The 16,135-nt window shown below is 36.0% G+C and overlaps 1 protein-coding gene across 1 annotated transcript in view; it reads right to left on the bottom strand.

Annotated features, from left to right (window-relative positions):
* Window positions 1–15,119, bottom strand: part of TMPRSS11A (transmembrane serine protease 11A) — a 30,039-nt gene extending 14,920 nt beyond the window's left edge. Inside the window, exons 1-3 of the mRNA XM_029235935.1 lie at window positions 15,044–15,119; window positions 12,920–13,038; window positions 748–815 (exon numbers count right to left, since the gene is read on the bottom strand). Of these exons, the coding sequence (XP_029091768.1) occupies window positions 748–815; window positions 12,920–13,038; window positions 15,044–15,119 (263 nt within the window). The remainder of the gene's footprint in view (window positions 1–747; window positions 816–12,919; window positions 13,039–15,043) is intronic.
* Window positions 15,120–16,135: the final 1,016 nt, after the last annotated feature.

Genomic DNA, 16,135 nt, shown 5'->3' with positions numbered 1-16,135 from the left:
TCTGGAGGTCACTAGTTACTCGATAAAGGTATAAGGAACTTGGGGTAAGTCTGCCAATAAAGCATTAGCCTATTGATGAGAAAACCGATTATTATTTCCTTCAAATAGATCTGCCTGACTATATTCATTTTCTTTAAGAAGATGAGTCACATAGGCCCATATGTTTGTATCTGTTACGTATATGTTCTGCTATGAGCTTTCCAAATAACACAATTGAAACCTCTGAGCAATTTCTGCAAATGACAGGAGTCTTCCCTCTCCACCACAACAAGCAGAAATTCATTAAAACAGGAACATCTTTTTGTTTGGGCATGGCTCCTCTAACTAGGGCTTCATTACAGGTAAGACTTATGATCCCATTTTGTAGTCAACTTTGCCTTCTTAATACTTTTGAAATGACATGTGTCTTGAAAGAATACAGCTTGGTGCATTCAGTGACATGCTGCTGGGTTTTCCCAAAGCTATGGTTTCTGGTAGTCCCAGGCCTTATAATCAGTTGATGGGATTTGAATCCTGGTTTTGTCACTTGTGGAATTTTGAACATATCACTTAACCTCCCAGAGTCTTAGTTTTTGTGTTTACAAACTGGTGGTCGGCCCTGTATCTCGAGACTGTTGTCGAAATAATATTTATAAGAAATCCTAGCCAAAAGCCAAGCTCATAGAGGCAACAGTATATGAGGGTTCCAATCTCTTTTGCCCTTTGTCACTCCAGGATGTGAATCCACCTTTGCCCAAACATACATACGTCAGTTTGACTACTTGGTTCTTGATATAATGCTTGTTCAAGGCCGAATCTATAAATATATCATCCACCTGTTATTACAATAAGAGAGAAACTATGTGTTAATAAGATATTTTATAAGAAGAATATACCCCTGATTAAATGTTAAAGCAATAGAAAAATGTTTTAACATGAGTAATATCATGATTTAAACCAGTGGTTCTCAATTCCAACTGTGCAACAGAATCATTTGCAGAATTAAAAAAAAAAATGACTTAAGATGCTGGGGCGCTGGGGCCCCTCTCCCAGAATTTTGGTTATAAATCGTCTGGATGGAACCTAGGCATTTGTATTTGTAAAAATCTCCCCAGGTGACTCTAATGTGCTGACATAGGTATCTGGGGTAAAGGTTATCTTCCTAAAACTCCACAGAAGGTGAAGCAGAAAGTTGCAGAGCAGAGATGGGACATGGAGGGAGGCCTTGAGAAGTGGTGGAGAGAACCGTGGCTCAGTGCTGGGTTTGAAGCCTGCTTATCCTGCTGCTCTTGAACTGGGTGACCTTGGAAAAGTTGCTGAACCAAGCTGAGCCTCAGTATCCTAACCTCTAAAGCAAAGATATTGCTATGCTACTCATAGGGTTGTAAGGATTAAACACATATAAAATGCTGGGTATATTTTGGTAGTAGACTGCCGGTGGATCAGGTTAGCCCCCATTCTGGCATCACAGGTCTCAGATTTCTCTGCAGGTCTTTGGCTGTAAGTACAGGGAAGAGGCATTAGAGATTTAGGAAAGAGCTAACAATTTTCTAATTGTTGTTGATTCTGAGCCCTAGGGTAGGTCAGGAAGGAAGAAAGAGTAAGGTGGTTTTACAGGTTTAGGTCAAAGTTGTGTTCCTCAGTTTATGTCAACAGGGGAGGAGAACAAAAACTACTGTTTGGGGTCCATTTGCACAGAATTTTAATTGCCTGCCAAGACATTACGATGCTGTGACTTATCACACCTAGATTTTTGCTTGCAGTATCCCCCAGTGACCACCTGGTGGCAACAGTGTCATCTGAATGCAGGCACTGCATTTCATATTTGATAGTAGATGAGCCAAATGTGCTCATCTATTTAGGACAAAAATTATGTCCTAAATCCTTAAGAAAGAGACAAGAAAACCACCTCTCATTTTGAAAAACCCAAAGAATGGAAATAAAAAAGAAGACTGTTTCAGAGATCAAGGAACAAGTTGTGACTTCCTTAGCAGTATCAGGCATTCGTAAAAAGCTTAATTGGGAAACAAAATATATATCCCCCTTACTCCTTATAATAACTGTATGAAATAAGAATTATTTTGATTCTTATTTCATTTGAAGAGGAAACTGACACTCGGAGACATCATGTGAATTTCCCTAGCATCATGTGGATTAGTAAACTGGGACTTAAATCTAGGTCTTCTGTCTCTAGGTCCATCTCTTATCAATCACACAACCTCCTTGTTAAATGTGATGTACATTTTACTTCAATTTCTTTCATAGAACATACAACAATAAGTTATAACATAAACAGTCGATTGACTTAAAGTATAAAACTTTTAAACATATATTTGGTAATATATTTTTAAACTTTAGATCAAAGACAGTATTTAGAAAATAGAGAAATTGCTTGTATCCAGAATATACACTTACTTGTACTTAAATAAGAGAAGCTTAAATGGGCTGAAGAAATGTGGGGTTTATATGTTAGAAATGAAATTATTTTGTAAGATATGTTTTTGCAAGACCACTAATTGTTTTAATCATTTCTCTTCCGACATACACAGCCAGTCCTATTACTCAGTATCTGGGGGAAATCCAAAAGAAAAGAAAAGACTAACCAAAACAAAGGGGAGAAAAATGACCAGTATTAAAAGGAAAAAAAAGTGTTTGGGTATCTAAAGAAGTTTGGTTTGTAATTATCCTCTGAAATTCTACCCGCAATAGATCCCTTGGCTGTTTGTGACTTGTTGGTGAAGGTACTGGATTAAGTTTTTGACTCTGGATGACATCATTCATCTGGCAAAATACCCGCTGAGAAGAATATCTAGCCCCAGCATCCATTCCATCTTTGAATAGTTCAGGTGTCTGGGAAGATAGGAGCTGAAAGAATAACATAAGAAGAATCTAGGTAGAAGTAACTTTGGTAATCACAGAAATATAGAAGTCTCTTCTCTATAATTCAAATTCCAGGACCGTGTCCCTATAAAGCCTCATTGGTTGGGTCTGGGGTGAAGCCCAGGATCTTTATGTTATCCTAAAAAATGCTGGGGCACAGAGACTAGCTGACAGGGTTCCTACACTAAAGGAATTTAAAACAGGGAAATCAGAGAAAACATGAACGTAAACTTTATTGCTGAATGGAGTTTATGTAAGAACTAGCTTTCTAGAGACCCCACCCAAAAATGTTTCCCTGGCAGATTAAGGCCTATTTCATCAGAAACATTCTGCCAGCACTTTGGCATTCTAATTCTAAATTCTCAGAAGTTTCAAAGGACACTTTTTTAAAGCTGTGTGCCAGCTTGTTCTAAGTTTATTATTTACATATCTTAATAGAGTTAGTGATTTATAAATCTATCTTGCTCCCATTTGGAGCCATTTGTAGAGTTTTGTAGTTGGAGTTAGTCCCTCATATTGAACAAAAGACCTTTTTTCAAGGTAGTACCTCTTTATATTTGATGATTTTGAAATGCTAGAAGTTGCACTAAGTTCTAAGAGGGCAACTGCAGGTTAGTTGGGTGTTTAATGGAAGAGTTAGGGAGAGGCCTTCAATTCAAACAAACAGACGGGCCCAGCAATTTAGCTCTCATTCCCAGACTACCTCTGTTCACACATGTAGCCCGCCTTTCAGTTTAGATGCTTCCCAGCTTGCTCCTCTCACAGCAGTCTTTGTACTCACACAGGGGTGTTTCAGAGCTGAGACCACTAACTTCAGAGAGATGTGCCACTGAAGACTGGCCAATGGAATATGAAGACAGTTTCTGCCAACATCTCACCAGATGAGTGCCTGATAACTAAAAGTTTAGAGCCAAAACATGCCAAGAAAAAAATTCAGATCCTGTTGCTTTCTCCTAGTTATAATAAGAGTGGCACACAAAGGATGGTATAAGAGATGCTTTTAAAAAACATACCTTTAACCTTAAATAAGGTTTAATTGAAGTTGCTTTACTCCAGGGCTGAACTCAAGGTAGAAATAGAGATTAGAGCACAATTGCATTTGAGTCTCTGGTCACAGAGTCATATGTTCAAGGGCCTCACCATCTGTCATTCATCCCCACACCCACAACCCCCATCAACACCACCATTACCTTTCATGCTTGGTAGTGCTGTTTTCAGGCATGTCCTGTTTCCCTCTGTACTTGCCCTTCTCAGGCTATTCCTTTGGTCTGTAGTCCCCTCTCTGATTCTGCTGGCTCTGCTTTTCTGAATCACAACTCTCCTTCACAGTCTATTTCAGATAAGACCTACTTTGGGTTTATTCCTTGAACCTCACAGTAATCTTTCCTCTTCCTGTCCTAATTGTTCTTATTCCTCTTATATCTTCTACTCCTTAATATAGTTATTTATGAAAATATATTATCTCCTCTACTAAACTGCAAACCTTTTATGGATAGGGACAATCATTCTTCTTTTCATACTCTACAATATGTAAGAATTCAGCATGATTTTTTGAATGAATTAATAAAAGGAAGTGAAAATTTATTTATCAGAAAGCCTTGCATTTATCAGGAAGATTTTATTAGTGCTTTTAATGAGATTTACATCAGATTGAGATCAGTGCTCCTAGAGAAAAAAGAAAACTGCACATGAAGTATTTGAGGGGAATTTTTTCTCCTTGTTGACATTTTCAGTAATTTGATTCCTATGGATTAAGAGCTCCTACCCATTGATATGTACAAGCAACATGTAATTGTTACCCCTCTCCAAAGGCAGCCTATATTCTTTGCCCTCTAAAAATAAAGACCATAATCTTGATCGTTCTTATTGCAATCCTTTAAAGTTGTTATTCTATCTATTTAAAATCCAGATTTTTGGCAAAACCCAAGATTTAAGGAGTCAGCTGTGAATCATTATCCTAAGCCTATGTAGAACATGGCCAACCTGAGCACTGATGGTGCTCACAGGATTTTGAGGCTTATTGGTCTTTTGATCTCTTTACCCCTCAAGGAACTAGAAAAAGAACAAACTAAGACCAAGGCTAGCAGAAGGAAAGAGATAACAAAGACAAGAAAAGAAATAAATGAAATAAAGATCAGAAAAACAATAGAAAAGATCAACAAAACTAAGAGCTGTGTTTTTGAAAAGATTAACAAAATTGACAAAACTTTAGTGAGACTATCTAAAAGAAAAAAGAGGACTCAAACAGAATCAGAAATGCAAGGGTAGACATTATAACACAAAAATACAAAGGATCATAAGAAACTACTATGAACAATTATAAACCAACAAATTGGATAATCTAGAAGAAATGGATAAATTCCTAGAAAAATACAACCTACCAAGACTGAAACATGAAGAAACAGAAAATCTGAGACCAATAATGAATAAGGAGATTAAATCAGTAATCAAAACCCTCCTCAAAAGGAAAAGCCCAGGACCAGATGGTTTCACTGGTGAATGTTACCAAACAGTTAAATAAGAATTAATGCCAGTCCTTCTCAAACTCTTCCAAAACAATCAAAGAAGAAGGAACACACCCAAACTTATTTTGTGAGGCCAGCATTACCTTTATACCAAAGCCAGATAAGGACACTACAAGAAAATAAAACTTCAGACCAATATTCCTGAAGCAAAAATTCTCAACAGTGTATTAGCAAACTAAATTCAACAGCACATTAAAAGGATCATATACCATGATCAAGTGAGATTTATCTCTGGGATGCAAGGATGGTTCAACATATGCAAATCAATAAATGTGACACAACACATCAATAGGATGAAAGCTAAAAATCATATGACCAATTCAATAGATGCAGAAAAAGCATTTGACAGAATACAAGGTTCTTTCATGATAAAAACACTCAACAAATCACGTGTAGAAGGAACATACCTCAGCATAATAAACTCCATATATGACAAATGCACAGCTTACACCAAAACTCAACAGTAAAAGATTGAAATCTTTCCCTCTAAGATCAGGAACAAGATAAGAAGGGTGCCCACTCTCACCACTCCTATTCACCATGTTACTGGGAGTTCTAGCTAGAGCAATCAGGCAAGAAAAAGAATAAAAGGCATTAAAATCAGACAGGAAGAAGTAAAATTGCCTTTATTTGCAGATGATATAATTTTATATATAGAAAATCTTAAATATGCCACCAAAACACTGTTAGAACTGACCAATGAATTCAGTAAAGTTGCATACATATCAAGAGAAATCAAACATATAGAATCAACATTCATAGTGTATAGAAATTAGTTGTGTTTCTATACAATAACAACAATATATCTGAAGAAGAAATAAAACAACGTGATTCATAATAGCATCAAAAACAATAAAATACTTTGGGATAAATTTAGCTAAGGAGGTGAAAGATCTTAACAATGAAACTTCAAGACTTTGGTGAAAGGAGCCCTCATGCACGGTTGGTGGGAATGTAAATTGGCATAGCCACTGTGGAGAAAGCATGGGGGGGGGTCCTCAAAAAACTAAAACTACCATCTGAGCCAGCAATCCCACTTCTGGGTATAGATCCAAAGGAAATTAAAACAGGATCTCAAGAGAGATATCTGCACTCTCATGTTCATCACAGTATTATCCACAATAGGCAAGATACGGAAACAACCTAAGTGTCTGTCAAAAAATAAATGGATAAAGAATATGTATATACATATATATACAGTTGACCCTTGAACAATGTCGTGGTTAGAGGTACTGCCCCCTGTGCTGTTGAAAATCCCCATATAGCGTAACATCCCTCTGTATCCACAGTTCCCATATGGTTCTCTGTATTCATGGTTCTGCATCTGTGGATTCAACCAACCATGGGTCAAATCATATAATCCTACAGTATTTACTAATGAAAAAAATCTGCATATAAGTGGACCCTTGCAATTCAAGCCCATAGTGTTCAAAGATCAGCTGTATATTCCTCAGCCAGGAGAAAGAATGAAATTCTGCCAACATGGATGGATTTTGAGGGCATTACACTAACTGAAATAAGTCAGACAAAGATAAATACTTTATTCCAGTTTTATGTGGAATCTAAAAAGCAGAATTCATAGAAACAGATAGTAGAATGGTCCTTACTAAGGCTAGGGCATGGGAAAAATGGAGAAATATTGATCAAAGAGTACAAACTTCTGGTTACAAATTAATAAGTTCTGGTATCCCATGTACATTGTAATGATCATACTTAATGACACTGTGTTATATACTTGAAAGTTGCTAAGACAGTAGATCTTGTGTTCTCACCACACAAAAAAAATGGTAATTATGTGACATGATGGAGGTGTTATAGTGATAATCATTTTGCAACATAAATGTATCATATCATCACATTTTACACCTTAAAATTACACAATGTTATATGTCAATTATATTTTAATAAAGCTGAAAAAATTGATACAAGGAAATGAAGAAACTAAGAATGAAGACATCTTTATATAATTAGTAATGTAATCCCAATGTGTTGGCTAAGTAAAAGTGGTCTGACAGAGCATATAAATTTATAATCTTTATGGATTTAAAAATTAAATGGGAGAAGAATTGATGTAGAACTGAACTTCCTATTATAGCTTAGTCCCTTCCTGACAAATAGAATAATTTAGTGGAGATGGCACCTGTTGGAGTTAACCTATATGGCTTCAAATCTCCCCTCCTTGATTTACCAACTGTGGACCTTATCTTCAGAGGCTTAGTTCTCTTATCTATCTATAAAGTGTGAATAACAATGCCTCCTTTGCAGTGTTATATTGAAGATTAGACATGAAATATACAACAGTTAGCTTTTTCTTTCAGTATTCAAATTTAACACATTGAAGGCAGAGGTTGTGATACACATTTTCCTCTTTTAGTCATACCTAATCTTCAGTTATGAAATGAATGTGAGTTTGAGCTCCCAAATAAGAACTCAGTCACATTCTACACCCAATTTTTCTAACCTCTGAACACAAAGGTTTTTTTTTGTTTTTTTAAATAATTGCTGCTTACTTTCTTTTCTAAGCTTTCAAATAAGCTTTCAAATTCATTTCTTCTCTGAGCATAGGACCATAGGCCTACACCAGGCATTGGGCCTCTTACTTCTCTTACATTATGCAACTCCAAACTTTAGGTAGTCTAATACCTTTGCTAAGTTGTTTACCTTGACCCAGTTGCCTTTTCTCAAGAGAAGAGCTTCCTGCTTCAGAGAGCCAAGTCTCTCATTGGTGTCTTCAAGTTCCTTTAGAGAGTGTTCCTAAACTACATTATCTCCTTACATCACTTCTGTTTCCAAGTTCTTTGTCTCTACAACTCTAGACACATAGTCCAAAGGATAGTTTGAGGATCATTTCAGGCACTGTTTCTGGTGTTCCTGGGTACAAAGAAGATAAAATTTAGGACTGCTTTGGGCACAGGAGAAGTGAGTTTTTTTGGAGACAACACTAAGAAAATTCCTAACTGATGCCATTGTTAATTCAGATGGTGGTCACTGGCACATGCTAATACTATACAGTATTCAATGACCATTGAACCATGTGGGGGGTTGGGTCAGAAATCTGCATATAACTTCATAGTTGGCCCTCTGTATCCCTGGTTCTGCATCTGTAAATTCAACCAACCACCAATCATGTAGTACTGTAGCACATATTTATTTATTTATTTATAGCACGTATTTATTGAAAAGACTGCATGTAAGTAAACCTGCACAGTTCAAACCCATGTTGTTCAAGGGTCAACTGTAACTGAAAGAGAATAATGTACCAGGGATAATTACTTGATTTCTGGTGTTTTGTGGGATGGTAGATGGGAAGTAAAATCACACAGATGATTCTTATGGATGACGAAAATGTATTAAGAAAATGTAATCTAAAACCCTAACTATATCATTTACTAGCTGAATGATCTTGGGTAAATTAACTTTTGTGTACCTTGATTTTTCAATTTGTAAAATTGTGATAATAATTATACTTACCTCATAAGTTTGTTTTTGAGGATTAACTAAAATAATACAGATACAGTGCTTAATGTGCTAAGCTAATTGAGTGCTTGGCATTCAGTATATGTTAACTAGTGTTATTGCTATAGTGTTACAAGTTTTTAACTTTCACATTTGTAATGATCCTATACTTTAAAAATATTTCTGAAATATATTTCTTCAAATGAAGTGCTCGCTCAGTCAGTGATCCTACTCAAACTTATAATAATAATAAAAATGACCTACCTATTTAGGAATATCATGGTGTCTGGTTACTGGAGTATTCTCTGAAGAATGGTATGAAAGATGAGATATGTCTGTGGTGCTATCTCAAGGAACTTGAATGGGTTTTAGCAGTATCTGAGCATGAACTCATTTTATATTTGCATCTCCGTTTCCATTCAAATCAGTGAATCCCCAATTATGAGGAAGAACAGGACCTACAACCTGTATTTCTTGGCTGTCTAATTAGCACACACATAGGTCAGAGAGAAGAATCTGGTTTCACTCATTGGGATTTAGCAACAATAAAAAGGAGTGGCTCAGGATGAGGCATGAACACTTCCTGTAATTCTCCTGAAGGTAAATTGGTGGGGATTGGAGGGAAAGGGACATTGTCTCACTTAAACAGGGCTAAAATAATACACAGCCTTTCCTGACCACGTGAACCCTAGTTGATCTTCCTTTTCTTTGAAGTTCTTCTGCACTTATAGTCCTCAACATACAGTTTAGTCCTTAACCATATCATGTCATGCTGTTCAGTTTCATGTGTGTTACTATCATCTCTCCAAGGAGATGGGAAGCAGTTTGAAGAGATGAGGATCATCGTTTTTTTTCTGTAAGACTCAGGGTCTAAGAAGTGTCATAAGCTGAATAATCATACCATATGGTGAGACAGATTGTTTAGTTAGTTACATTGGGAAAACTGGATCACTACCTGGGTTCCCACTTAATATCACATTCAAAGGTGGACTTCAGATGCATTAAAAACCTTCTGTAGAAGGTAGAAGTTTAATAGTTTACTAGAAGAAAATACAGTAAAATAATTTTATAACTTAAAAGAGGAAATAACTTTTTAAAAAAATCTTTAAAAACACAACCATAAGGCTGAGAAAACTGATAAATATGATTACTTAAAAATTATGGATTTTTGTTTTATGAAGGGCAATATGGTCCAAATTAATAAAAGATGGAATGGATAAGTGCAATGTCTACTACCAACAAACTGTTCCTATCTAGAAATCATAAAAGTCAGAGCAGAAATAAATGAAATAGAGATGAAGAAAACAGAAAAGATCAATGAAACTAAAAACTAGTTCTTTGAAAAGATAAACAAAATTGATAAACCTTCAGCTAGACTCATCAAGAAAAAGAGGGAGAGGGCTCAAATCAATAAAATTAGAACTGGAAAAGGAGAAAGTTATTATACAATGGACACCACAGAAATACAAAAGATCTTAAGAGACTACTACAAGCAACTATATACTGATAAAATAAACACCTAGAAGAAATGGACAAATTCTTAGAAAGGTACAATCTCCCAAGACTGAACCAGGAAGAAATAGAACATATGAACAGACCAATCACCAGTACTGAAATTGAAACTGATTAAAAAACTCCCAGCAAACAAAAGTCCAGGACTAGATGGATTCACAGGCAAATTCTATCAAAGATTTATAGAAGAGTTAACACCTATCCTTCTGAAACTCTTCCAAAAAAATTGCAGAGGAAGGAACACTCCTAAAGTCATTCTGTGAGGCCAGCATCACCCTGATACCAAAACCAGACAAAGATACCACAAAAAAAGAAAATTACAGGTCAATATCACTGATGAATATAGATGCAAAGATCCTCAACAAAATATTAGCAAACCGAATCCAACAATACATTGAAGGGGTCATACCCCAAGATCAAGTGGGATTTTTCCCAGGGATGCAAGAATTTTTCAGTATCTGCAAATCAGTCAGTGTGATACACCACATAAACTGAAGAATAAAAACCATATGATCATCTCAATAGATGCAGAAAAAGCTTTTGACAAAATCCAACGCTGATTTATGTTACAAACCCTCCAGAAAGTGGGCATTGAGGGAACCTGCTTTAACATAATGAAGGCCATATATGAAGAGGTGCAGCCTTTGGGAGGTGACTAGGTCATGAATGGGATTAGTACTTTAGAAAAGAGACCCTAGAGAGCTCTTTAGCTCCCTGCTCTGCACCATGTAAGGATACACCAAGAAGTCTGAAGTCTGCAACAAGAAAGAGGGTTCTTGCCAGAACCTGACCATGTTAGTGTCATGGTTTCAGACTTCCAGCCTCCATTACTATGAGAAATAAATTTCTGTTGTTTATAAGCCACTCAAACTATGGTACATTTTTATAGCAGCCCAAACTAACTAAAACAAGGGATTTATAACACAAAGAATAAATTAAAACCATGTGCTCTGCACAAAACAAGAAAATGCATTTTTGCAAGAATGAATACTAATAAAAGAATACATGTGAAATACAGTATGGTTGTCTGCAGGGGGAGGGGAATGAGAGTGTGGTATGAAAATAAAAGAGAAGAAATAAATAATGACAACTAGAGAAAGGCCTTGTAGGTCCTTATGATGATAATGTTTCATCACGTAACTCAGCCTTTGTACCTGAGGTTCTTTCACACCTAAAAACGTGTGCTTTAGTGAAGCTTCAAAGTTCACCTTCAAACACATACCTCTATAAGTGAATTTCTTTCACTTTTTTTAAAAAGACCTACTTCATTCCTGTCCATTTACTTCAGTAGAAACAATGTCTTAGCCTAAAACAATGCCAACAATATTGGCTGTAAAGCATAAAGAAAACAAATTTTAAACTTTCCTGTTAAATTATAAATATTTTTTCAACATTCAAAGAAATTGTATATCTTTTTAACTAAGATTTATTAATTTTTAAATTAATAAATAATTTATTATTAATATTTTTACATTGAGGAGGTTATGTGGAGTCACTCAGGGTCAGAGGAATAAAAAAGGTACTAGGGTATGTATCCAAGTTTTTTCTGGCATTCCTCAAGAAATGATCACAAATGCTATTTTCTAAGGTGCTCTGAATATAAAAGAATGGAGGATATATATCAATCTATAAATGTAATTATTGATCTGGGGGGATGAGACTGCAAAATAAAAAAAATTGCATAATTTAATGAGAATTTAAAATATAGATTAAAAACTCCATTTGTGATGTGGCTGTGAATATGTAGCAACTGGGTATGCATGTGGACAAAGATCAAATAGTGGCATGAAAAAATGAAAATGGTTTGAGAAAGAAAGGAAATGTTTTGCGTAAAAAATGATTCTTTGACTAAAACAAACCAACACCTGACATTTCCACCCTTTTAAGATAATTTTATGCTCTGTGCTTCTTTGTCAAGGCAGTTAACTTGACCTTAGTTTTTGAGTGAGGGTTCACACACATCGTGAGCAGAGCTGTTATGCAACTGAGTTTACTTTTTGGGGGGGGGTGGGGACAGTCTTGTATTTCAGTTTTAACAAAATCGTTAGCAGTTCATTTGAATATTGCACAATAGGTCTGGGTATTTTATCTTAATTAGTGTGTTTTTGAGATAAAATGAACATTTATAATCCTCTTTCCTTTTTTCATGTATTTAAAAAATATTTTAAGTCTTAAAATGTGGTCTAACAAAAAAAGCATGTGGTTTTACAAATAACCACTTCTGGTATGTTTAAGCTTTTCAGTTGGGTAGTATTGTGGTGGAATGGGGGAGCGAAGGGCTGGGATACCTTGGCTTCCGTTCTCTCACTTTTAAATGAGGTGGTTTAAAAAGTGGTTTATCAGAATCACCAATCTGCTAGAATGCAGATTCCCTTACTCCCCTCTCCCTACCCACCCACCCCATCAGACACTGATTCAGAAGATCTGGAGTGGGACCTGGGAATCTGCAAGATGATTCTGATGCAAATTGTCTGAAAATCATGTTTTAAGAAATAGTGGGGAAAATGATTCACAAAATCCCTTCCTCCTGCAATATTTTATGATAGAAACAATTTTATCTGACTTACCAAGTTTTCACTCATCTCCTGTAAGTCCTTAAGCTGGTATGGGCTGCTTTGTCCAGAATTACTTTTGACTCGTAGATCTGAAATTTTAAAGATGCCATGATAATACTCCATTTTCTGGCCTGTGATGAAAAGAAAAAGTAGGAAGTTAAGTGGTTTGAGGGTAGATTTTGGGATCTAAGGCCCAACTATAATGGGGCTAATATGAAGTCTTGAATATATCTCTGAGACTTTAGTTTAATAATAAATATAATAAAAATAATGATTAATGTTATATGTTAATAGTAGCTGGTATTTATTCAGTGCCTACTATGTGCCAAGCTCTGTTCTGGGCACTTTATATGTATTAATTCATTTGACTCTCACTAAGCTCTCTAAGACTGGCATCACCTTCATTTCACAGATGAAGAAAGTGAGGCAGGAGGCATTAAGTAACTTGCTCTGTGCTATACAGCTAGTTAGTGGCCTCTCCAAGTTTAAACCCAGACAAGTGTGGCTCTAGAGCTGGAATATTTAATTACTGTATTGCTTCTTGCTGCGGTGAAATGTATACCACCTTGTACTCTACTGGAAGTAGAGGTAAATAAGTTTTCTTGTAAATTTTGGTTTTTAATGGAAGAGCCAGGCACACTAAGAAAGGTGTGAAAAGAAAGGCAGGGAAAAAACTGCCTGAGGTGGGAGGTGAGAACAGTGTGTAAAAGGGATGAATCAATCAGATTTCTGCTTGTCTCTCAGGAAAGGTTATAAAAAACAGAGCAGTGGAGGAGTGTGGTAATCTTAGGAGTATGGCCCTGGTGGGGCAAGAAATCTACAAAGAGTTAAAGATAGAAAATGGAGCAACCACAGAAGCATATCTCTCCTTGGGAAGCTGTGGATCTAGGAAAGAAAGAGGACCTCAGGATGGTCTGTCTCCTAGGGACATCTCTGGACTCTGTAGTGCTTTTTTGGTCCCCCGATGACTAATCTATATAGTCCATTTGTAATTGAACCCTCTACTCATAGAAAAGGGGCTTCTATACATTAAATTAGCTGACCTGAGAATCTTTTGCCATTGGTGTAAACTACAGATGAGGTAGTTATATGGGCCCCAGAACTATGTTCTTAAGCCCTTTAAAGCTCCTAAAAGAATCTTGACTCCCCCATCAAGTCTGAGGAAAGAGACAACAGATAAGTCCATTCAAGTAAGTCCCCTGAACTAGTTGTCTTATCACATACATCTGTGTGAGATTGACATTGTGGACATTTGTCAAAAATGTAAATGGTTTGCACTCTGCAGAGTGATGCAATATAAAAAGAGAATTCTGCAATGAATTTTTGTGGGATTATAAATATATCAGGCAATAGAAAAATAATCTCTCGATATTGTTTTGGAAAGAGTAAAATGTTTTCTCTAAAAATAAGTGATAGGGGCTTCCCTGGTGGCGCAGTGGTTGAGAGTCTGCCTGCCGATGCAGGGGACACGGGTTCGTGCCCCGGTCCGGGAAGATCCCACATGCTGCGGAGCGGCTAGGCCTGTGAGCCATGGCCTCTGAGCCTGCGCGTCAGGAGCCTGTGCTCCGCAACGGGAGAGGCCACAGCAGTGAGAGACCCACGTACCGCAAAAAAAAAAAAAAAAAGTAATAATACTGTATCATATTTATACTTTACCAATAATTTTACAATTCATTATTTCATTGGACACGTGCTTTTCTTTTTCCCTAGAAATGTTAATGGGCAGAAAATGCTGAGTAAAAGAGCCAATTTTAATAACTAATTCATCATAATTTTTCACTTGCATATACATGAATGATTAGAGTTTATTGTGATTACTAGTAAATTTTAGACAATTACTATTTTGGTATTTTGTATAGATTCTGAAAAGAATACTAGACTGTGAGCTCCAAGGAGGTGGGAAATTTATCTGCTTTGCTTAATGCTGTTTCTTGAGTGCCCTGAAAAGTACTTGGACATACTAAACATTCAGTAGTTATTTGTTGATGAAATGACTGAATAAATTAAAAAATTCAAAATGTGGACATTTACTAGTGAAAGTACATTATTTTTGGATGGAAATAAATTTACATTTATTCAAATGAAGCTTTACAGAAAACTGAAATCAAACTGAGCAAAATCCACAATTTTACCTACCAGAGACTAAGAAGTAAGCCAGAAGACCAGTGGCCACAGTTACCACTGTCAGTAATAACACAATAAGGGCAATCATCCATGGTTTCAAACCTCTGCTTTGGGTGCCAAATCCTACCGATCTGCAAAAAGGAAAACTCACCAGTTACTCTCATGTTGTAATGGTTACAGGTTTTCTGCTTCTTCTTGGATAAGTGCACGTTGCTTTAGCCCACCTTTCCCAGCAAGAAGACATTTGTCTTCAATTTTGGTCAAGGTCATCTCGGCATGAAGGGAGGTATTAAAAAGATCAGTATCTGGGAATCCATGCTATTGCTCCTGGTTTCTATTTCTAGAGGCACTGGGTGGATCTCTGTGGTGGCCATTCCTGACTTCTCTCAGCAGTGTGGTCCAAAGTAGCACACATGCTTGAAAAAAAACCATTCCTTCTTTCTCCAACAATTTCTTTAAAAAAAAAAATCTCTTTTATCCTTTTAAAGTTTACAAAGTGATTTCAAATATATTGTCTCATTTATTCTTTATCTTTCATTTTTAACTATTATGAAATTTTTCAGACACAGAAATTTAGAAAGAATGGTATAGTAGAACACCCCTATATTCATCACATCATTTTGTCAGTTAACATTTTTGCTATAATGGCTTCATTCATTATTTTCTGCTGTATTTTAATGTAAAATAGGACTTCATGAGTTTTTACCAAATCATTATTATAAGCAATTAGGATATTTACAATATAACCACAATACCATAACACTCTTAAAAAATTAACAGTATTTCTCTAATCTTTTTATCTTCTAAACAAAATCCATCTTCAGATTTCCTTTATTGTCCCTATTTACAGATGGATTGTACAAATCAAGGACCTCATAGTACCTTGGTTGTTATGTCTTTTAAGTCTTTTTTAATATAAAAGAGTCCAGCTTGCTTTTTAATTTTTAATGGCATTGACTTGTTGAAGAGATCAAGCCAGTTTTTCTTTAGAATGTCCACCTTCTGGACTTGTCTGAATGCTTTCTTGTGATCTCATTTAACTTGTTCTATCCCCCTCATTTCTTATAAGCTTAAATTTAGATCTAAAGATTTGATTAGATTTAA

This window comes from Monodon monoceros, unplaced genomic scaffold, assembly GCF_005190385.1.
Source record: "Monodon monoceros isolate NGI ecotype Baffin Bay Population unplaced genomic scaffold, NGI_Narwhal_1 Super_Scaffold_20, whole genome shotgun sequence".
In the NCBI taxonomy this organism is placed as follows: domain Eukaryota; kingdom Metazoa; phylum Chordata; class Mammalia; order Artiodactyla; family Monodontidae; genus Monodon; species Monodon monoceros.
This window is presented reverse-complemented; position numbering and strand designations above follow the sequence as displayed.